The sequence below is a fragment of the Enhydra lutris genome, unplaced genomic scaffold (genome assembly GCF_002288905.1).
Source record: "Enhydra lutris kenyoni isolate GAN:26980312 unplaced genomic scaffold, ASM228890v2 scaffoldscaffold21, whole genome shotgun sequence".
Lineage (NCBI taxonomy): Eukaryota > Metazoa > Chordata > Mammalia > Carnivora > Mustelidae > Enhydra > Enhydra lutris.
Genome location: NW_019154105.1, coordinates 36,672,111 through 36,696,491, shown reverse-complemented (window position 1 = coordinate 36,696,491; position 24,381 = coordinate 36,672,111). Strand labels below are relative to the sequence as shown.

Here is a 24,381-nt window from a genome sequence, read left to right as displayed (position 1 = left end):
CAACTGGCCAGTCTGAGCTCTTGAATGACTTTGTGGAGTAGATACTACTACCTATACTAGACCTCCAGATTATGTTTGACTTACATTTAAGAAAGAAAGAAACTTGTATCTTATTTAAGCCCCTGTGTTTGAGGTCTCCTCATTCTGTACCTTAGCCAACACAATTATAGAAAAGGACATCTGCCTTTCTACCTCTCACCCCTGGTCCCTACATCAGGTCTGGAAGAGGGAGCAGCAGGAAGTACGTACCTCAGACCGTGTACACCTCCTGTACATGCGCCAAGATTGAGCTACAAGCCCTGCCCATGATATGGAGAAAGGAGATGAGCTTTAGATGGGGATGAAGATTAAAATTTTAAAACTAGATTGCAATATTAATACCTCAAAAGGACTAGAGAGCTTTGAAATCTGCTCATCACTGGGAGGTTAGAAGGGAAGAATTTCAGAATCCAGTTGGCTGAATGGGGAAAAGTAAAAACTACATATTTACACGTGACTCTCTTGAGACTTCTCATAAACCAACGTTAAGTAAAAACTTCTAAGTCCCTATGGCTGGGGTGCCTGGGTGGCTCAGTCAATTAAGCATCTGGCTCTTGGTTTTGGCTCAGGTCATGATCTCGGGGTGGTAGGATTGAACCCCACATGGGGCTCTGCACTCAGCATGGAGTCTGCTTGGGATTCCCTCTTTTCCTCTGTCTCAGCCTCTCCCTCTGTTCTCTCTCTCTCTCTCAAAATAAATAAATACGTCTAAAAAAAAAAAAGTTCCTGTGATTTTGGACTTCTGGCCTCTGAAACTGTGACAGAATCAATTTCTGGTGTTTTGAGCTACCCAGTCTGCACTATTTGGTTATGGCAGTCCTAGGAGACAAACACATCCAGGAAGGCTGCCAGGTGGATGTTTTCTTTGCTCACAGCTCCCTTTCAATTCCAACTTTGTGTCCACTGTGCCCTCCTCTTGAAGGGCCACCCCAGACAAAGGCTCAGGGCCTTTTTGCTGCCCCAGCCTGGCCCAAAACCTTTCAAGCCAGCAGCACTCCCTAATCATCTTTAGCATTTCCCATTCCTCCTAACCTGTCACCTTACTGAAGTACTTAATTTTTATTCTCATCATGGTGCTAACAACAAAGAGCATATTAAGATAAACTTATCAAATTGCAGCAGTGGATTTGGAGCAGGTAAATGCACTGAACAAATATGAAGGAAGGGGACATTCTGTTTGCATGGGGTTTTAAGATAAAAATGAGGATTTCAAAGCCATTTTATGCTTATGGCCATTCAGAGCTATTCATTCACCCAGTTAAGTTCTACTAAAGGTCTTCAATGAACCACACTGTTCTTAACACCAGGGATGAGCAGAAAAGAAGGGGCAGATGGTTCTTTTTCTTCTGGAGCTTATATTTTAGTAGACAGAAACAGAAAACAAGTAAACAGGATAACTTAGAGGGTTATGTGTGCTGTAAAGGAAACCAAAGGGAAGCAATGTGCCAGAGTGACTGGGAGGAATGCTTCCTTAGGTTGGGAATTCCAGAAGGTCTCTCTGAGAGATGACATTTAAGCTGAAACACGAATGGCAAGAACAAGCTAGCCATGTTCTGAAGTAAGAATAATCTCAACCAAGAGAGTAACAAGTGCCAGGGGACAGAGGGGACAGAAGTGGGACTCAATGTGGCGCATTGGGGAAGAGCCAGAGGCAGCTGTAGCTGGAGGGTGGTAAGCAAGGGGAGAGAGGAAAGAGATGCACAGGTGGTTCAGAGTGGAAGGCAGACCATGATGACAGGTCCTGAGGGGCTTGGCTTTTGTTTTAACCATAAGGGGAGGTCATTAGAAGGTTTTAAGCAGGGGAGTAGCTTGATACAACTTACACTTTAAAAACAATCCCTCTGATTGCTGTTTGGAGAATATGTGAGGAAAGAAGAAAAACAAAGAGGCCCGTTAGGAGGCCAGAGGTTCTAGATGGATCCTCCAGATCATATCTTCTCCCCAATACAAAAGTAGAAGGGACAAAGGAATCCAGACTCATTTTTCTTAGAGATCTGACCCAGAGTGGCAGTTTCCAGCTATATCCCACAACCAGAATTCAGTCACATGTCCACATCAAGCTGCAAGGGAGGCTGGGAAATGTACTCTCTAGCTGGGTTGTCAGGTGCTCCAAAAAACTCACACATTAATTAAATAATGGGTGAAGGGATGTTGGTGACGACTAAGTCTCCCTCACAAGATTTTTTAATTTATTGGCGTAGTCATCTGTTACAGACCAAATTGTGTCCCCTCCAAGACTGACATGTTGAAGCCCTCACGCCCCAGTACCTTAGAATGCAACTCTGTTTGGAGACAGGGATTTTGCAGAGGTAATTAAGGTTACATGAGGTCATAAGGGTGAGACCCCAATCCCATATGACTGGTGTCCTTATTAGAAGAGGAAGAGACACCGGGGATGTGTACACACAGAGGAAAGGCCATCTGAGGACACAGCAAGAAGGTAGCCATTTGCTAAAACTCTAAGACAACCAGAAATATCCTATTTGATAACCAGTTATAAATAAATGTGGCTCTGAGTTTCCTTTGTAAACAAATAAATCCATGGCTTTGCCCTCAACAGCCTGGGACTGAAGGCTATACAGTTGACCCTTGAACAATGTGGGGGTTAGGAGTGCTGACCCCCTGTGTAGTCAAAATTCTGTGTATAACATTTAACACCCCCAAAACTTAATTAGTAAAAAATCTGTGTATAACTTTTAACACTCTTAAAACGTAATTATTAATGGCCTCCTGTCGACCAGAAGCCTTACCAATAACATCAGTCAACACATATTTTATATGTTATATGTATCATATATTGTATTGTCACAACAAAATAAACTGGATAAAAAAGGAAAACATTAAGGAAATCACAAGGAAGAGAAAATATATTTATAGTACCACACTGTAAAAAGTCCATGTACGAGTGGATCCATGCAGTTCAAACCCATGTTGTTTAGGGGTCAACTGTATTGCCCTTTATATACATAAATTATTAAGTCATGAGTTAACTGGTTAACTACATATTTGTATGACAGGGTCAAAAATTTAATAATATACTCAGATGTGAACAAAAAAAACTTTATTTTCCATAACTGGTCTAATTTTTTCCCAAGCTCCAAAGTTGAACAGGATGACAAAGTTCACTCAGAGGACAGTGAAGCTCCAGAAGATACTCCAAGGACCAGGGTGCCTGGGTGGCTCAGTTGGTAAAGTGTCTGACTCTTGATGTTGGCTTGGGTCATGGTCTCAGAGTTGTGGGATCAGACACCACATTGCGGTCTGTGCTGGGTGTGGACCCTGCTTGGTTTTCTTTATATCCCTCTCCTTCTGCCCCCACTCTGCTTATGCACTCTCTCTCTCTAGAAATAAATGAAGAAAATAAAGAAAAAAAGATACTCCAAGGGCCACTGTGTACACTTCTGAGGTTGACCCTTTCCTTGCTGCCATGAAATCCCATAAATTCCTGTTCACACAGAATCCATTTGTGGCTGAAAGGAGAAGGGAGAGCAAGCGTCCTTCAATGAGCATTTACTCAAGAGTATTTCCATTTGAAACAGAATGGTTGAACCAGAGGACTGAGGTACCTATAATAGGCAAGTTTGAGCAACACCTCGGCCTCCAGCCTTGCTCCCTAGCTTAGTTCAAACAGTTTTCATTAAGTCTTCCCCAAATATGTAGAGCTAATAAAGGCACCACCTATACAGCAACCCAAAACCATCATGTTCATCAGAATCCAAGTTAATGATGGTTTTTTTAAATAAAAGTCCCTGACTTTTTCAAGTTTCTGCATCATTTTCAGCAATTAGTGTTAACTTCATATTAAAAGCAGCTCTAATATTAGCCCAGAAAAGACCATGTTTGCTCTTCTCCTTGGGCCATTCCAAGTAAGTCCTCTGTGTCATGAGAGCCCTCAGCTTGTGATACTTGCTGGGAATGCAGTTATGTGGAATGGGTTCCAACAAGATCAGGATTAAGTTATTAGATCCTTCATGAAAGAGATTATGGTGGGCAAAGTAGAGTTCATAATGGCACCACTCACTCTGGACAAAGTTAGGTGACAAAACAAAGATGGACTTGTAACTTTTCTCAATGCAGTTTATGATATTTTCCACGATGCTCTTCCCAGGAACAAAGCTTCTCTCATGGAGACAAATCCTTATATCTTCTTTTTCTAGGTTTGGTAGTAATTCACTCTTCACCCAGGCCGAATCATGCCCACTATATGAAATAAAAGCATGGAACTGGAGGGTTCTTTGGAGTTCTTCTAAAGGTATGTTCCTTGCCCTGTGCCGGGTCTGGGTCCACTGACACACCATCCTGAGATACCAGGGCAGATCAAGGTAGATACAGAGGGCGGTCACAGTAGCAGTCAACACCAGCATAGTGACCCCAATGGTAACAAGCAGCAGAGTTGTGTTGCAGGATAACTGAGACATGTGAAAGTCCTTCAGCAGGGTTCCCTTGTAGTTTTCTGGATAGTCACACTTGTAAGAATCAGGCCAACCTTCTACTACTTCACGGGATACTTGGCCTAGATTTTGGACAAATTCTCTTAGTTCACATGTGCATTGGAATGGATTGTTCCCTGCTCTTATGGACCTAATCTTCTGGCAGCTCTGGAAGAAATCAGCTGATGGGTTGGAAATTGAATTAGAGTGAATGGTCAGTACAGAAAGGCTGCTAAAAGTACCACAGTCTGGAAGGTGGGCTAAAGAATTGGAAGCAACATTGAGTTCTTGCAAAGCTTCTAGTTTCATGATTGGTTTAGGAATGCTCCTTATTCTGTTATCGTGAAGATCAACTACCTTGACCTTGGGAGGTAAACATCTGAAAACAGAGTCAGTAAGTATATTTGAAGACAAATTTAACACGACTATACTCCCAACCCAAGTGCAGTCTCCATCATGTCTATCATATTCCAAAGAATTCCCACTAACATCCAATATTTCCAAAGATGTCATATGCTTAGTCATGAGACTTACTTTGTAAAGGTCTTCTAATTTATTCTTTCGTAAGATAAGTGTTTCCAATCTAACAAGTTGGGAACAATTTTGAAAAACACTATCTGTGAAAAGATTCTGGGTAAAGTTCAAAAACTTAAATGTGTTTGATGGCGGAGGACAAAGCATGTGTATAAAATGTGTATCTGATATGGTTAACATCATAATATTCATCTCAGAAAAAATTGTATATAACACAGTCTGTGAATAAAGGAAAACCTCATTTTTAACATGCTCTATTTTCAATGCCTTCAGTGTTGTTTTAGAATAATGAATATCTTCTTTTTGAATTTTGTCAAATAGTGTTAAGTTATAAATATTGAGATATTCTACAGGTTTGGGCCAAAGAGATCGAAAAATTTCAACTAGACATTTCCAAGTTGTTTTCATATGTCTTAGAGTAATATTCAGTAACGTTGGACCTCTAGTGAGTCCCGATGAAAACTTAGTGAATAGTTCACAATTATCATCATTCAATTCAATATTAGTCAGTTGTAAGCATACTAAACTATTAACTAATATGTTCACTTGGACAGAGAAGAGCTGATTTGGATGAAGAACAAGGTCAAGTGTTTTTGTATTCAAAATTGGAAGACTTTCTGTTTCATTTGCATAATATCTTTCTAAATCCAGAAGGATATAATTTAGATGCAGATGAGCAATTGGTAGCAGATCTAATTGTCGTAACTTTGTAGCACTTAATCCTAAGAAATGTAGCTGTGTCAGGTTGCCAAATTCCTTACAGATGGGCAGGACATCAAAGTCATTGAATGAGAGGTCTAAATGCTTGAGACTTGTGACAAGATGGCAGGATATATTCTGTAACTGATTGTGAGATAAATCCAAATATTCCAAATCCTGGTTGAACTTGAAAATTCTAAAATCAAGGCACCAGATTCTATTATGAGAAAGTCTCAAAACTTCAAGCCCTGAGAGATAGCTCATGTCAGAGACATGAAGCTCAGATATGTGGTTCTGAGACATATCTAAGATTTTCGTTTTTGGTGGCAGGTTTTTTGGGACATGAGTAAGTTTCATATTTGACATGTCCACGGCAAATTCACTCTCTTCAGAAAACTGGATTATGTTTCCGACTATTAAGGTCACAAGGCATACAAAGTGAAAGCTTCCTGTGATTGAATCTTTGTCTTTGGTCATGATGTTGAGATGGCTATTCCCCAAAGAGTTGTTGCTGTTCTTCAGAGCATCTTGATATGTGTCCAAATTCTAGAAATATAATATACATGAAGATGTATAAATATTGATGATTGCTCGCCAACCTCCACTTGCAAAAAATCTCAATGATCTTTTCATTCACTGTAAGAGTCATTTCTGTCCACATAGTTAAGTGTGATATTTTCCCAGTTACGTATCTTGTTGGTACCAGGGGAGGCAATACAGACCTTATTACCCAAGAAATATGGTTCTGTGTTTTATCCTGTCTGGGCACTCTCTTAGGGGTCCACTCAGGGGCTTGGCTTTCTTTCACCCTCTTCAGAACTTTCTCAGGGCTGGAGCAGGCTGCTTGGTAATGTTTATTGAAAATCTTTAAAGGTAAACATACTAGCCATAGGTACCTAGAACAAGGAATAACAAATGTGACAAATAGCACACACACCAAAAAGCCAGGGAAGGAAGAGAGATACAGGGGGGAAAAGTCTTTGTAACACCCCATGTTTACCACAAAATGTAGAGAGATACACATATATCCAGGGCTGTGTGGAAGCTCAAAAGAGATAAGAAAATCCTCAACTTTCATCTCTGACTGACCTTTGATTCTATGAAGACAGAAGGGAAAGGCTAAGGCAGAGTTGTAAATAGCCAAGATAAGCATTGAGGAAATGCATCAACACAGAGCCAATCTACAAAGATCAGAAGTTTTCTTTTATTTTTTCCCTAGGTGTTTAAGAAAATCTCCATCAAAGCACTAACTAGCCGTAAGCTAATGGAGCAGAGAAGTCAATGGCCACACATAACAAAGAATACAGTCCTTACACAATAGTTTAGAGCAGTCACTAAGCAAACAACCAACAACACCCTGTAACACGTAGCAACAATAAACTATGGGAGAGAGAATCTGAGTTACCACCTTGTTATATTTCCAGAGTTACCACATTATAATATTTAAAATGCCTACTTTAAACAATAGAAGGCATGCAAATAAATTAGAAAGTATTATCCATTTACAGGAGAAAAAAAGAACAAAATTAGAGAAGTGACACTACCCAACTTCAAGACTTCTTATAAACCTACAGTAAACAAGACAGTATGGTATCAGTGAAAGAATGGACAGAGAGATCAATGGACCAGAATAAAGAAGTCAGAAATAGGCCCACACAAATATAGCCATCTGGTCTTTGACAAAGAAGCCCAGGCAATTCCATAAAGAAAAGACAGTCTTTCCAACAAATGGTACTGAACTATATATAAGACATCCACATGCAACAAAAAAAAGGTGGGGGGAAGCTCTAACACAGAACTTACCCTTTTCACAAAAATTAACCCCAAATGTATCATAAACCTAAATATAAACTATAAAACTAGAAAGCTTCTAGGGGATAATATAAGAAAAAATCTAGCTGACTTTGGGTTTGGAGATTACTTTTTAGATACAACATCAAAAGCAAAATCCATGAAAGAAAACATTGTTAAAGTTGGACTTCACTAAAATTAAAATTTTCTACTTTGCAAAAGACACCATTAAGACAATGAAAAGACAGGCCCCTGGTGGGGAGAAAATATTTACACAACACATATCTGATGAAGGACTTGTGTTCAAAATATATAACGAACTCTTAAATTCAGCAATAAGAAAATAACAATTTAAAAATGGACAAAAGTTCTGAACAGTGACCTCACCAAATAGCAAATTAGAATAAGATATGATACTCAATATCATATGTCATTGGAGAAATGCAAACTAAAATACTGAGATATCATTACATACTCATGAGAGTGGCCAAAATCCTGAAACACCAAATATTAGTGAGGCTCTGGAGCAACAGGGACTTTCATTCATTGTTGGTGGGACTTCAAAATGGTATAGACACTTTGGAAGACAGTCTGCCAGCTTCTTACAAAGATAAATATACTCTGACCATATGATCCATCAATCACACTCCTAGGTATGTACCCAAATTAATTGAAAATCTAGTCCACAGAAAAGTGTGCATGTAGATGTTTATAGCAGCTTTATTCACAACTACCAAAAACTAGAAGCAACAGTATGTCCTTCAGTTGGTAGAAGGGTAAACTGTGGTACATCCATACAATGGAATATTATTCAGTGCTGAAAAGAAATGAGTGGTCAAGCCACAAAAAGTCACGGAGGAACCAAATGTATATTTCTAAGTAAAAGAAACAAATCTGAAATGGCTACATGCTGTATAATTCCAACTCTGTTGTATTCATAAAAAGGCAGAACTAAAGAGAAAATAAAAAGATCAATGGTTGCTAGTGTTTGGAGAAGAGAGGGATGAATAACCAGAGCATAGAGGATTTTTAGGATGGTGAATCTGTTCCATATGATGTAATAGTGGATACAGGACCTTCTGCATTTGTCAAAGTCCACAGAACTATTCAACACAAAGACTGAATCCAAATGTAAATTATGGACCTTAGTTAGCAATAGTATATCAATTATATAATGTACCACACTAATGCAAAATGTAATAGGAAAAACTATACACAGTGGAGAAGTGGTATATGGAAACTCCTGGACTATTTGCTCAACTTTTCTGTAAAACTAAAACTTCTCTAAAAAAAAAAAATAGAGTCCATTAATTTTAAAAGAGGAGAAGTATACAGAAATGTAACAAATTCCTGCATTTTAATTTTATATCCTGCAATTTTATTGAATTCGTTTAACAATTCTATTAGCTTTTCGGTGGACTCTTTAGGATTTTCTCCATATAGTATCAAGTCATCTGCAAATAGTGATAATTGTACTTCTTCCTTACCAATTTGGATGTCTTTTATTTCTTTTTCTTGTCTGATTGCGGCGGCTAGGACTTCTGGTACCATGTTGAATAAGAGTGGTGAGAATGGACATCCTTGTCTTGTTCTTGATCTTGGAGGCAAAGCTCTCAGTTTTTCACTGTTGAGTATGATGTTAGCTGTGATTTTTTCAAATAAGGCCTTTATGATGTTGTGGTATGTTATCTCTAAACCTATTTTATTGAGGGTTTTCTTTAATAAATGAATGTTGTACTTTTTCAGATGTTTTTTCTGCATCATTTGGGTTGATCGTATGGTTTTTATCCTTTCTTTTAGTGTGATGTATCATGTTGATTGATTTGCAAATGTTGAACCACACTTGAATCCCAGAAATAAATCCCACGAGATTGTGTTGAATCATTTTTGTAATAATTTAGTTTGCTAATATTTTGTTGAGAATTTTTGTATCTATTTTTCTTTGATACTGGCTAGAGTTCTCTTTTTCTGTTGTGCCTTTATCTGGTTTTGGTAGCAGGGTAATTCTGGCCTCATAGAATGAATTTTTGAGCTTTCCTTCCTCTTCTATTTTTGGAATAGTTTGAGAAGAATAAGTGTTAAATCATCTTTAAATGTTTGATAGGTTCCACCTGTGAAGCTTTCTGGTCCTGGACTTTCATTTGCAAGTTACTGATTCTGTTTCATTGCTGGTAATCAGTCTGTACAGATCTTCCACTTCCTCGGTTAAGTTTTTTCCTGGTATTTTATTATTTTTGGTACAATCATAAATGGGATTTTTTTCTCTTAATTTCAAACTGAACAACAGAAAAAAATGGATAAAATCCATTTGTAAACTTCCAAAACTGAATCTGAGAAATTGAAAATTTGAACAGACTGATTACTAGCAATAAAATTAGATCCATATTAAAAAAAAACTCCCAGAAAGCAAAAGTCCAGGAATAGATGGGTTCACAGACAAATTCTACCAAACTTTAAAGAAGAATTAATATCTGGTCTTCTCAAACTATTCAAAAAAATAGAAGATGAAGAAAAGCTTCCAAATTCATTCTATGAGGCCAGCATTACCCTGAAACTAAAACCAGATAAACACACTACCAAAAAAAAAAAAAGAAGAAGAAGAAAGAAAAAAAAAAAAGAAGAAAAACTATAAGCCAGTATCTCTGATGAACACAGATGCAAAAATCTTCATTAAAATAAAGGCAAAATGAATCTAATAATAGATTTTTAAAAATCACCACTCTCAAGTGGGATTTATTCCAGGGATGTAAGTGTGGTTCAGTATTTGCAAAGCAATTAATGTGATATATCATATCAAGAGAAAGGATAAAATTGCATGATCATTTCAATAATGCAGAAAAAGCATTTGAGAAAGTGTAGCATCCGTTCATGACAAAAATCTCAAAAACCCTCAAATCAAAGTAGGTTTACATTATATAATTGATAATGAAAAGAGATTTATTTTGTGAATGGAACAACAAAAGACCCTGAATAGCCAAAGCAATCTTGAGAAAGAACAAAGCAGAGGTATCACTGCCTCAGATTTCAAGATATATTACAAAGCTATAGTAAAAAAAAAAACTGTACTTGCACAAAAATAGACACATAGATGAATAGAACAAAATAGAGAGCCCAGAGCTAAGCCCACATTTATATGGTCCATTCATCTACAATAAAGGAGTCAATACTATACAATGGGGAAAAACAAACTCTTCAAAAAATGGTGTTGGGAAAACTGGGCTACTTCTTATACCACACACAAAAATAAAATCAAAATGGATTTTAAAAAATTTAAAAAAAGGGGCACCTGGGTGGCTCAGTGGGTTAAAGCCTCTGCCTTCGGCTCAGGTCATGATCTCAGGGTCCTGGGATTGAGCCCCGCATCGGACTTCCTGCTCAGCAGGGAACCTGTTTCCCCTCCGCCCCCACCCCCCCCTCCGCCTGCCTTTCTGCCTGCTTGTGATCTCTGTCTGTCAGATAAATTAATAAAATCTTTTTAAAAAAATAGAAAAAAAAGGAGAAAAAGAAATTAATAGAAATGGTTTCTGAAGAAGCACAGGCATTGACTTAGTAAACAAAGGCTTTAAATCAACTGTCTTAAAAGTTAGCAACATGACTATGGTCTCTTTTCATTGGCTTAGAGGATACTTTATTCTCTTTTATTTTTTTAAAAGATTTTATTTATTTATTTGAGAGAGTGAGAGAGAGCATGAGAGGGGAAAATATAAGAGGGAGAAGCAGACTCCCCATGGAGCTGGGAGCCCAATGTGGGACTTGATCCCAGGACTCCGGGATCATGACCTGAGCCAAAGGCAGTTGCCTAACCAACTGAGACACCCAGACACCCACTTCACTCTCTTTAAAAAGGCAGTCCTTTATCCCTCCAAAATGTGGTATCACTTAGTTTGATAATCTAAAATTGCACAAAAGGGCAACTGAGGAGCTCTTTCCAGAAACTGTAAGACATTCTCAAGAATCGACACCAGTGTTCAGTTTGGCACTAAACTCAGCCATCTGCTGCAATGAGTGACTTCTCATGCGTAAAGGGTTAACCAACCCAATTAACTCTTTCTCCAGTGACTAATCTTACCAATGAGTAATTTTCTAGCTCTTTTCTGAAAACCTGACACATGTAGAATGTCCCCTGTGTTATCAGAAAACATTACTTTTTGGTAATGGTAAATAAATGGTAAATAGCATCCATGTTAAAAGGACTGTGTATGAACTATATAAAACAAAGTAAGAAGATGGTGCTGTATTTCCTCTCCTACATCTTTCTAAGAAAGTGGACCAAATGTGACTTATTAGGGCTTCTGAATGATTAGATGAGTGTGAGATAAGCTGCTGGTGGTCATTGTGAAGCCATGCATGCAGTTAGTCAGATTTTCAGATCCTTAACCAAGGCATGGCCAAGGCAACATGAGATAACCATTTATCTCATGGGGGGGGGCACCTAGGTGGCTCAGTTGGTTAAGCGTCCAGCTCTTCATTTTGGCTCAGGTCATGATCTCAGGATCCTGGGATTGAGGCCCACATTGGGCTCCATGCTCAGCAGGGAGTCTGCTTGAGGATTCTCTCTCCTTCTTCCTCTGCCTCTCCTGCTCATGCTCACATGCTCTCTTGCTCAAATAAAAGCAAATAAGTCTTTTTTAAAAAGGAATGGGGAGGAAGGTGGCTGACAGGTTGGAAGGTCCATCCACCTGTGGCTTGATGTCTGAATCTCTGTGGTATATGAAGGACAAATCCTTTTGTGAGGGTAGCAATTGGAATAAAGCCAAGTTTGGGCACAAACAAGGAAGAACCCCCTCTTTCCTCCCCCTCCATGAACTGGACCTCAGAAAAACCAGTTGTAGTGATGATACCTCTGTTCGTGGAACCATATGAGAAGATACGATTAAGGTACACCAAACTGGACATTTATGACTGGCTGAGGGGTAGAAGCAGGCACAGCAGCCCACGGACACCATGTTTGTGACTGAGACAAAGCTGCGGAACTATAATTGTGCAAAAGATCAAGCAAGAATCTAGTCCCAGAGACCAAAGACCTAACCCTAACTCATGGGTCTATACCATTCCAGCTTTGATCTGCATGGAAAAGCATTTATGAGCCCCTGCAGGGAGCAAGAGCTAGCAGGACAGGGAGGGTTCCACAGCTGCCTAATTCCCACTGTACCCTCCTAAAAGCAGCAGTTGCAGCTGTGATGGCCAGAGGGCAGAATCCTGCACCAGAGTGCCCACAATCACACCTGCCTGGAACCACCTACAGGTAGACGTTAGAGGTACTCTTACAGATCAGGAAGAGGCAGATGAGATAATGCATATACTCCACCCTTTGTGGTCATAGGAAATTTCTTTAGTCACAGGATCTCATTATTTGACACAATTCCCATAAAAATGGTATGTGTTTTTCAATTCACACTAGATCAAAAGCAACAAATTGAGAGAGACAGGAATTGGCATTTGATAATCTGAAAACATCAAGTCCCTACAGTTGACATGCTGATAAAACAGGAAAAGAGAGTGAAATATTAAAAAGTACATGTCAATCTAAAGCTGCTGTATGTATGGGATAACAGTTTCCCCAGAACCCAGAAAGTCTCACTGTACTACAACAGATTCTAGGCACTGATGTTCATGACACTGTTGCCAAGTGATTGAGAAAAGATTACCTATCTGAAGGGTGGAGGCAGGTACACGAACCCACACATGCCATACTTGAGACTAGAACAAAGGGTTGGATGTGAGTTTCACTCTACCCTATTCAAGAGCTGATCTGCACAGGTAAACATCTAGAAGCTCTCAGGAGACAAGAGCAGACAGCATTTCTTAATATTGTTAATATTAATATTGTTCCTTGCATAGCAGGAACAATTGAAAGCAGATGTTGACTACTTGTTCAGTTTTATTAACAAAAGGATCCACAGTTCATCACCTGAAGGTATATTGGAAATAGTAAAACAGTTAAGAGATAAGTAGGGTTTCCATTAACCATTCTTTGGGAGAGAAAAACTCTTCTGGGCTGGCATATGCCATTACAAAATGGCATATGGTTGGTTAAAAGTCCCTAGGGACGCCCGAGTGGTTTAGTCAGTTGAGCATCCAACTCTAGGTTTCGACTCAGACTCAGGTCATGATCTCAGGGTCATGGGATCAAGCCCTGCCTCGGCTCTGCACTCAGCATGGAGTCTGCTTGAGATTCTTTCCCCCTCCTACTCCTACCCACTCTGATCCTCCCCCCACCCCCCACTGCTCACACACACACACACACTCACTCACTCTCTCTAAAATAAATACATACATACATACATACAATTTTTAAAAGTCCCTCACTGCTCCTCTTCTAGAGCCTCTCCCAGTTGCCACCAAAACACCTAATAAAACACAGAAACTTTTAAAAACCCACTTTGCCACCAAAAACAAAGAAGGATAGAAAATTAATGGTAGGATCCAAAAGCATCTACACCCATGAAACGGTATCAGGAGCCTTATTAGGAAAAACCTGTCATACTCAAGCTTTGTCTCATGAAAATAGACTCCTTGACAAATGATGGGAAGGAATTTTGTCCCTCCCTCTGTTTGCCTATCTCTGTTTGCAGATGTATGATCTTATAAAACCTGTCATACTCAAGCTTTGTCTCAGGAAAATAGACTCCTTGACAAATGATGGGAAGGAATTTTGTCCCTCCCTCTCTTTGCATATCTCTGTTTGCAGATGTATGATCTTATATGTGGAGAGTCTGAATGACTTCATGAAAAAAAAACTGTTAGAATTATTAAATTCGCTAAGGTTGCTGATTCAAAACCAACATACAAAATGTTGCATATCTATGTATTAACAACAAACTATCTGAAAAAGAAATGAAAAATATCCCATTTACAAATTCATCAAAAAGACTAAAATATCTGGGAATAATTTTAACCAAGGAAATGAAAGACCTGTATACTGAAAACTAGAAGACATTGATGAAAGAAGCTGAAAAAGATACAAACAAATAGAAAGATATCCTGTATTCATGGATCAGAAGAATTATACTGTTAAAAAGTTCACACTACCCAAAGCCATCTATAGATTCAGTGCAATCTTTATTAAAATTCCAATGGCATTTTTCATAGAAGTGGAAAAGAGAATTCTAAAATTCATATGTAATTACAAAAGACTCTAACTTGCAAATCAATCCTAAGGCAGAACAAACTTAGAGGCATCACACTTCCTGATTTCAAACTATACTACAAAGCTGTAGCAATCAAAACAGTATGTGTTGGCTTAAAAACAGACATGTAGACCAGTGGAACAGAATTGAGAGCCCAGAAGTAAATCCATGTATATACAGTCAACTAATATTTGACAAGGGAATAAAAAATACTTGATAAGGAAAATGTAGTCTCTTCAGTGAATAGAATTGGGAAAACAGGATATGTGCATGTAAAAGAACTGGATCCCTATCTTACCCCACTTTCAAAAAAGCTTACTCCAAATGGATTAAAAACTCAACCAAAAGACCTGAAATCATTAAGTTCTTAGAAGAATATATAAGGGAAAACTCCCTGACATTGGTCTTGGCAATATTTTTTTGGATCTGACACCAAAAACATAGGCAACAAAACCAAAAATAAACAAATGAAACTACATCAAACTAAAAAAATCTGTACAACACAAAAAACAAGCAGCAAAATGCAAATTCAACCTATAAAATTGGAGAAAATATTTATAAATCATGTTATCTGATAAGGGATTAATATCCAAAGTATATGAGGAACTAAGACAACCCAATAGGAAATATTAAAATTAATATTAATATTAATAAATTTTTAAAAAGAATTTGGTTAAAAAATGGACAGAAGCCCTGAATAGACATTTTTCCAAAGAATACATACGGATAGCCTATAGTACATCAGAAGATGCTCAAGATCACTGATCATCAGGGAAATGCAAATCAAAACCACAAAGAGCTATCACCTCACACTCGTTAGAATGGTTATCAAAAAAACCCAGAAAATAACCTGTGTTGACAAGAATGTAGAGAAAAAGGAATCCTTGCACACCACTGAAGGTAAACTGGTGCAGCCATTGTGGCTAACAGTAGTTTCCTCAAAAAATTAAAAAGAGAATTAACATATGATCCAGCAATCCCACTCTGGACATATATCCAAGGGCAATGAAATCACTGTCTCAAAAAATAATGGATCACCATATTCATTGCAGCATTATTCACAATAGCCAAGACATGAAAACAACATAAGTGTCCAATGACAGATGAATAGGTAAAGAAAATGTGAGGTACATATAAAATGGAATGTTATTTAGCCATAAAAAGAAGGAAAGCCTGCCTTTTGTGACAACATGGATAGAACTTGAGGACATTATGCTAAATGAAATAAAGTCAGACTGAAAAAAATAAATACTGTATGATCTCATTTATATGAGAATCTAAAAAAGCCAAACTGATAGAAACAGAGAGTAGAAAGGGGGTTGTCAAGGTCTTGGAGACAGGGGAAGTGAGGAGATGTTGGTCAAAGGGTACAAGCTTCCAAATATAAGATGAATGAGTTCTGGGGATCTACTGTGCAGTGTGTTAACAGTACTGTTTTATATACTTGAGAGTTGCTAAAAGAGCAGATTCTCACAACTGAAAATAAAAGGTACTTATGTGAGGTGATGGATGTGTTAATTAACCTTACTGTGGTAACCATTTTGCAATAAATATATATTTATATATATATATATATATATATTGCAATAGGTATACATAAATATAGATATATAGAGATATATATGTATCAATTATCATATCACAGGTCTTAAATTTATACAAATCAATTATATCTCAATAAATCTGGGGGGAGAAAAAGAACTGAATAAGAGGTAGGAAGGCACTTGAGGGTGGGTGCATATCACATTCTGAGATGTGTAAGCCATACAACAATATTTGTAAAAGGGCAAAGATAAGAGAACTGGGGGGCTGTATTCATCAGGAATTGAGGTTTGTGTATGTAATACTCCATTAGGTGAAAGGATCAGAGAATTGGCAATGAGGATAAGAGAGTCTACTACTTCATACTGGTTAAAACAAATAGGTCACAATGAAAATACAACAGATAAAGACACGCAATGAATAACTGCATCAAAATCTACAAAGCAGAAATGCTAAAAACACAAGGAGATAGTGATAGTGAAGACGTGTAGTGCATTTCTCTGGGTCACAATTAGATCAAGCACATAAGGTAAGCATATGGGGATTTGAATAAAATAAATAATAAAGGATTTAACAGAGTCTTTGAGCCCATGAAAAAAGAATACTAAGTCCCCAGGTTTCATGGAGCATTTGCTAATATTGATTCTTAAGTCAAATAAATTTTTGCAGAAATTTGTAAAGTCATTTTTCAGACTACAAAATAAACTTTTTAAGCCATCTTTTTAAACATTCTAAACATTTTCCGGATCAAGAAAATCACATTTTCAATTACAAACTTTAAAAATTATGAGATCCCAATTACCAGGTCATAGGGTAGCTCTATTTTTAATTTTTTGAGGACTCTCCACACTGTTTTTCAAAGTGATTCATTCACAACAGCCAAACTATGGAAAGAGCCAAGATGCCCTTCAACAGACGAATGGATAAAGAAGATGTGGTCCATATATACAATGGAATATTACTCAGCCATCAGAAAGGATGAATACCCAATGTTTGCATCAACAAGTGGAGATTATGCTGGGTGAAATAAGTTAAGCAGAGAAAGTCAATTATCATATGGTTTCACTTACTTGTGGAACATAAGGAGTAACAAGGAGTATATTAGGAGAAGGAAAGGAAAAGTGAAGGGGGGAAAATCAGAGTGGGAGATGAACCATGAAAGACTATGGACCCTGAGAGACAAACTGAGGGTTTTAGAGGGGAGAGGGTTGGGGCGATGTGTAAGCCTGGTGATGAGTATTAAGGAGGGCACATATTGCATGGAGCACTCGGTGTTATATGTAAACAATGAATCTTAGAACACTACATCAAATACTAATGATGTATTATATGGTGATTAACATAACACAATAAAAAAAATAAAATAAAAATTATGAGAAACAACAATGTGGTGTGCACAGATTCTAGCCTCCTCCTCTTGCTCTAAATCCCCTAAATGATGGAGGAAATAATAACGCACACATGAGCGCGCACGCGCACACATACACACACACACACACACACACACATAGTCAGAAAGAGAAGTGTTTCAGGGAACTGAAAGCAAGAGAAGTCTCTGAAAATCACAAGCAGATGGGACTATGATAGGGCACTAGCTTTTCAAAGATGTCCATCTCCTAATCCCAGAACTTGTAAATATGCCATTACATGGAAAAAGGGAATTCAAGTTGAAGATGAAATTAAACTTGTTAATTCACTAATCTTAAAATAAGAGGGTTATCCTGGATTATTCAAGTAGAATCAATGCAATTACAAGGGTCCTTAAAAACAGAAGAAGGAGGCAGAAGAGGTCAGAGTGATGTGATGTAAGAAGGGTTTGAGTTGCCATGAGGAAGGGGCCATGAGCCAAGAAATGCAGGTAGAATTCAGAAACTCAAGAAGGCAAGTAAATGGATTCTACCCTAGAGCCTCCAGAAGGAATGCAGCCTTGTCAACACCTTTATATAAGCCCAACAAGACCTATGTTGTAGTACTAACTTACATAAGATAGTAGATTTTTTTTTTTGAAACCACTGAATTGTGGTAATTTGCTGCAACAGCAATATGAAATTAATACACACTAGTTTGGTCTACCCTTCTGACAAACAGACTATGAAAGCAGATCAACAAGCAGTTTGACATGGAGTGTCAACCACAATTTGGGTTGCACAATCAAAAAGCATGACACTTACAAAATAAACACCATGATAAAAAGGGAACCAAACGCAAGATATAAGAGAAGCTAACACCCATGGAAACAGACAGGGGCACCTGGGTGGCTCAGTGGGTTAAAGCCTCTGCCTTTGACTCAGGTCATGATCCCAGAGTCCTGGGATTGAGCCCCACATAGGGCTCTCTGCTCAGCAGGGAGCCTGCTTCCTCCTCTCTCTCTGCCTGCTTCTCTGCCTACTTGTGATCTCTGTCTGTCAAAAAAAAAGAAAAAGAAAAGAAACAGACATAAAAGAGCAGAATAGCCATTAATAATAGATAGACATCCTCAGTGAGAGAGAAGAATTCTTAAAAGGAATGGAGTTTTAATTTCATGGAAATTAAAAACTTAAAAATTGAAATGGAAAACTCACTGTATGAGTTGAATTACAGAGTGGCAATGCTGATGTGAGAGGATTTGTGAGATGGAAGACCAGGAAGAGAAATTTTCCCAAAACACAGCACAAGAGGCCAAAGTGATGATATATAAAAGAAATACTAAAAGACTTGGAAGACAGATCCACCATCTGAATTACCAGAGGACAGACTAATCTCTGAAAAATAAACTGAGTCCCCCCACCCCACAAAAAAAGGACAATAAGGGGGATGCAGGAAGGAATACTCTGCAAAGAAGGTAGGAAAATTTAGTGCTAAATTCCAACTAGTATTGATGATAAAAATTTTAATAACAATGTGGAACTAAAATTGCCAACAATTACAAGGGAGTTAGTAGACAGTCGGGGAGAGGGAGAGAGTGAACTAAAAGCATGCTATGATCCTTGCCTGATTAAGGAGAATCTATAGATAGATCCAGTAAATTCAAGATGTTGCTAGAAAAATACAAGTCTAAGTATGTATATTATAAATTAGGAGTAATTACTAGAAAAACAAATAAAAGGGACAAATTCCAATCATTTGGTGGTGGGGAGAAGCTCAGAATGAAGAAATCCTAATCCATTTGGCTCCTTACTGAAGGAATAATATGCAATGATTAATTAGGGTATTTCTAATACTACAAGAATGACTTATTATTACTAGCAAATCTATGATAATAATACATCAATAGATAAAAGGAGAAAAAGAGATGAGCATCTCCACAGATGTTAAAAATTCACTCGTTAAATTCAGCATTCATCTCTGCCTAAAAATACAACTTTAATTAAAGTAGATATCGAAAAGATACTTTGAAAATTTGATGAAAAATATATTACCTAACTTAAACATCCCACTCCCAAGGCATTTCTGTCAAATTCAAAGTCAAGAATGCTCACTGTTATTTAACAGTGGTCTAGATGTTCCAGCCATTATAATTAAGGTGGGGAGAGAGAAGGAATGAGAGACAGAAATATTAGAATACAGAAAATAAATCGATCACTATTTTCAGATATATGAATGTTAGCATGGAAAATCCAAGAGAAGTAATGGAAAAACTGTTAAAACCAGTAAAAGGGAATGAAAAAGTGGCCAGTACAAAATAAATTATTTTTTGAAAAGGAAATGTAATTTTCCAAAAATAGTGCATTGTCAAGTAAATTATGGTTATCTCTATATAATTAAATATTACCATTGGCCTTTAAAAATGATGAAAAGTTAATTTCATGAGAAATTGCACACCATCTATATGTAAGTGACAAAAGTTTATTTTTAAAATGTACAGCAAAAAGTATGTACAGATACATGTGGGTAAATTAAGATACATATCAAGATACTAAGTAATGATCTCTACATGGTGGAATTGTAAGGGAGTTTTATTTTCCTCTTAGCTTATTTTCAACATTCAAAATTAAGAAGAGCACATTGTTGGGGTGCATGGATGGCTCAGTTGGTTAAGAGTCTGAATCCTGGTTTTAGCTCAAGTCATGATCTCGTGAGATCGAGCCTCCCATCAGGCTCTACACGGGGTGTGAAGCCTGCATAGGATTCACTCTCTCTCCCTCTGCCCCTCCCCACTGCTTGCACTCACTCTCTCTCCAAAAAAAAAATTAATTAATTAAAAAACTAATTAAAAATTATAATAATTTTTAAAATAGCTTAAAAATTAACTAATTAAAAATAACTAATTAATTAAAATCTAAAATTTAAAAATATGTAAAAAAGAAGAGCACATTATTTGCTCAGAAAATATATCAAAGAATTAAAAAGCAATAGTTAATAATAGGAATGACACCCAATCTCACAAAAGATAAAAACGCTCCCTATGTTTACTGCAGCATTATTTACGAAAGCCAGGATATAGACGCAGCTAAAGTGTCCATCCATAGATGAATGGATAAAGAAGATATTTATACAGTATTTATACATCTCAACATAATTACACTTGTTATTTGCAATAACGTGGAGGGACCTGTAATGCTAAGTGAAGGAAGTCAGAGAGAGAAAGACAAGTACCATGATCTCACTTATACGTAGGAGCTAAAAGACAAAACAAACAAACAACAAAAAGTAGAAAACAGACCCATAAGAACAGAGAACAAACAGGCGGTTGCCAGAGGGAAGAGGGGTGGGAAGAATGGGCACAATGGGGGAAGTGGAGTTGGAGGTACGGGCCTCCAGTTACGGAATGAATATGTCAAGGTGATAAAAGCTACATCGTAGGGAATATAATCCATGTCACTGTCATAGTATGTCACCATCGTATGGTGACAGACGGTAACCACACTTGTGACGAGCATTGCATAACATTTAAACTTGTTGATTCACAAAGTTGCAAACTGATACTAATGTATTAAAACTAATGTAACTTTGCCTGTCCACCATACTTGATTTTTTAAAAAATGCATATTAGAGAAACCATAAGAGACTCTTAATCTCACAAAACAAACTGAGGGATGGGGGGCAGGGAGGGAGTGGAGAGAGGGTGGTGGGGTTACGGACGTTGGGGAGGGTATGTGCTATGGTGAGTGCTATGAAGTGTGTAAACCTGGCGATTCACAGACCTGTACCCTTGGGGCTAATAATACATTATATGTTTATAAGAAATTTAAAAATTATTTTAAAAAATGCATATTAAACAAGCCAGAACATAACATTTAGATGAATCACGTTCTGAATCTCAGTTTAGACAGACCCAGTAAAGAAGTTACTTGAATAAAAGAGGGAGAAGGGATTTTAAGATGGACCCAGCATTAGATTCTATTAAAAAATAATAAATGTTCATTTTTGATAAATGCTTTGGCCATGTAGGAAAATGTACATCTTCTGGAGATACAGAATGAAGGGTTTACAGAGGGAATGTTAGGACTTCTATAATTTAAGATATTTAAGCACAAAAAGATAAAGTGATCAAATGGGACTTTTTATTTCTTAAAGATTAAAAAAAGTATGATTATTTTTACCTACCAAACTGGGAGAATTAAAAACTATAATGGCCAGTATTGGCAGGTGTGACTAAAATAAAAGCTTTTGTTTATTACCAGCAGAAATGAAAAATTAGTACAAACTTTCTGAAGGACAATTTGTTCTCAAACATAAATTCCTTAAGAACATCTTTATCCTTATTTTAGCAATTACACTTCTCAGAATTTTTTCCTAAAGGAATTATCAGAAATACACATAAAAATATTACTCTGAAAATGCTTGTGACATATGAAAAATTGAAAAAAATGATATTGTCTAGTGTAGAAAACAGTTTAATTAGTTATTGTATACCTATAACATGGAATATCATGCAGCCTCAAATATTATACTTTTGAAGTAATAGAAAATGTTATGTACATATAATTTATACTTATATTAAATATAAAGTATAAATAACATAATGAATAAAAGAATACAAAATTGTGTATGTAGTAGGACTCGAATTTTGTAAAATATGATTAAACCCTGACAAAATATACAAAGCCTTAGGCAAAAGAGAATAGAAAGAAATATATCAAATGCAAACAGTGATTATTTCTGGATCTCTGAATCATAGATATTTCATTCTCTTTCTCATACTTTTGCACATAGTTGCAAAATTTCTAATTTTGAACATTTTCTTGACTCAAAAGATTTGTCTCAAAATATAGCTAATGTAAACATATTTTATATATATATTTTTTAAGATTTTATTTATTTATTTGACAGAGAGAGAGATCACAAGTAGACAGAGAGGCAAGCAGAGAGAGAAAGGGGGAAGCAGTCTCGCTGCTGAGCAGAGAACCCAATTCAGGGCTTCATCCCAGGACCCTGAGATCATGACCTAAGCCAAAGGCAGAGGCTTAACCCACTGAGCCACCCAGGCACCCCAACATATTTTATATTTAGAGAACATGCTTGTATTATTTGGAATTTTGATACATACAGAAAATTTCTTCCACATGATAGTGGATCATTGACACTAGTTGGTGAGATACCCCTCCACCGTGTCTGTGTTCAGGGGACTGAAACTCAGCCACCATGTAAGAAAGTGGACCAGCTGAGAACATCCTACCCGCCTCCCCCCACCCTCCCACACACAAATACTGCTCCAAGGGTATTTATATCCTCAAGCAGCTCCTACTGTATACACTTAACAAGCCAGCCAGGAGCTTTTCTATTTAAGCAAAATAAAGGAGAGGGAAAAGAGGAAGAAGACGGTCAGAGAGTACATAATTTTTTTAAAAGGAAGTAAAGAGATCAAAGGTAAAAGTTTTTTTTTTTTTTCTTTAATGCATCCAATAAGAAGAGGGAGAAAAAAAGACAGATGGAAGCTCTATTTCGAGGGGGGAGAAACAAAAAAAACTCCGGTGGATAGGTTCTATGAACATTAAAAACTACGAAAAAGACACGATGAACAAAACATTGAGATAAATGCGAGTCCGTGGTTAAGTCAAGTAAGAAAGAAAGAACGACATCGCTTTATTTGCCAAGGTTTAGGTTAGAGACCTGGAAGAAAGCAGCACTAGACCCATCGCTGCCACTGCCTCCATTTAATAAATGTTTATTTAATGGCTGTGCCAGGTGTCAGGAGCTGGGGATAGAGATAAGAAGAGCGTTGGAGTAATCCCTGCTTTCAAAGTGCTTCCCCATGAGTGACAGATACGAAGGAACCACTACATCCCCAGTAATGAGGGGGAGCAAAGGCTCAGGTCTACTAGAAAAACCCGTAACTCAGGCTGGGTGCCGCGCAAGGAGCAGAAACTGCGGTAAACGTCGCTGGAAGCAAGCAACGAGAGGGAGCGGTGAGAGATGCAGACAGAAATAGACGAAATGACATCAGTTAGTGTCTTCCCTGAACTATGGCTGCAAGTTCCAGTTCTTTTTACCTCTCTTCAAGACAGCCGTGAAGACACCCCACTTTTCATCGTTCTTGGAAATGAGAAGGACAGCCGCGACTTTTTTCAAAGGACACTGAAACTCATCTGGCAAACATTCCAAAGAAGGGTTACCCCTCTCCTGTGCCATCGTTGGCATTTTCTCGCATACTTGAGGTCCTTCTGCCATATTTTGGACAATCCACAAAAGCCTGCTCACTTACCTCGGTGTTCCTTTCCCAGGAGAGGAGGAAAGTCCTTTCCAAAACGCAAGGGAAAGCGAGCTTCTGACCGAAGGCAGGTCCTTGGTTTAAGCAAAGCGGTGCCACAGAAACGATTTTGTGCCATCTGTTGAGCCTTCGTGGAATTACACCGACGTAGGAATTTCCTTGCAAAGATCACGTGAAAAGTCTGTGGGTCAGCCCGATTTTCTGGGCTAAGGAACTCAAACCGTAATCCAGTCTTTAAATTCGTGCGAGCAGACGGTTTAAGACGATTTCAGTGGAAAGGAAAAGGTTCCTTCTAAGGGAAGATTTATCTCTGAGAGTATGCAGCCGCTGTGTTGAACAGTCACCAGAGTGGAGCTACTGAATGTGGGGTGTTTCCAGGGATCAGCCCAGTTAACATTTCCAAAATAACTGCAACCACCGTTCTCAAGCTATTTTGGAGCATTGCTTCAGCTGGATGAGGTACTTTAAAGTAAAAGAAGCTTAGGTCCATTAGCGTGTTGATAAAAAATCAACTTTCACGGAAAGTGTAGTATTTGATATATATGTATATAGCCACACCTGGGGGGAAGTTTCATCCTGTTTCCCC

At 37.7% G+C, this 24,381-nt stretch overlaps 1 protein-coding gene across 2 annotated transcripts; it reads right to left on the bottom strand.

Annotated features, from left to right (window-relative positions):
* Nucleotides 1-3,374: 3,374 nt before the first annotated feature.
* On the bottom strand, nucleotides 3,375-23,938 carry LOC111148800 (toll like receptor 6). 2 transcript variants are annotated; one of them, XM_022505613.1, is made up of 2 exons: nucleotides 23,790-23,938; nucleotides 3,375-6,248 (listed from the first exon to the last, which is right to left on the bottom strand). In XM_022505613.1, exon 2 carries the CDS (start codon nucleotides 6,177-6,179, stop codon nucleotides 3,798-3,800), a length of 2,382 nt encoding a protein of 793 aa, XP_022361321.1. In that variant the 5' UTR covers nucleotides 6,180-6,248; nucleotides 23,790-23,938; the 3' UTR covers nucleotides 3,375-3,797. The 2 variants fall into 2 exon arrangements, with proteins under 2 accessions (XP_022361321.1, XP_022361320.1); XM_022505612.1 differs by lacking the exon at nucleotides 23,790-23,938 and adding an exon at nucleotides 6,425-6,588.
* Nucleotides 23,939-24,381: the final 443 nt, after the last annotated feature.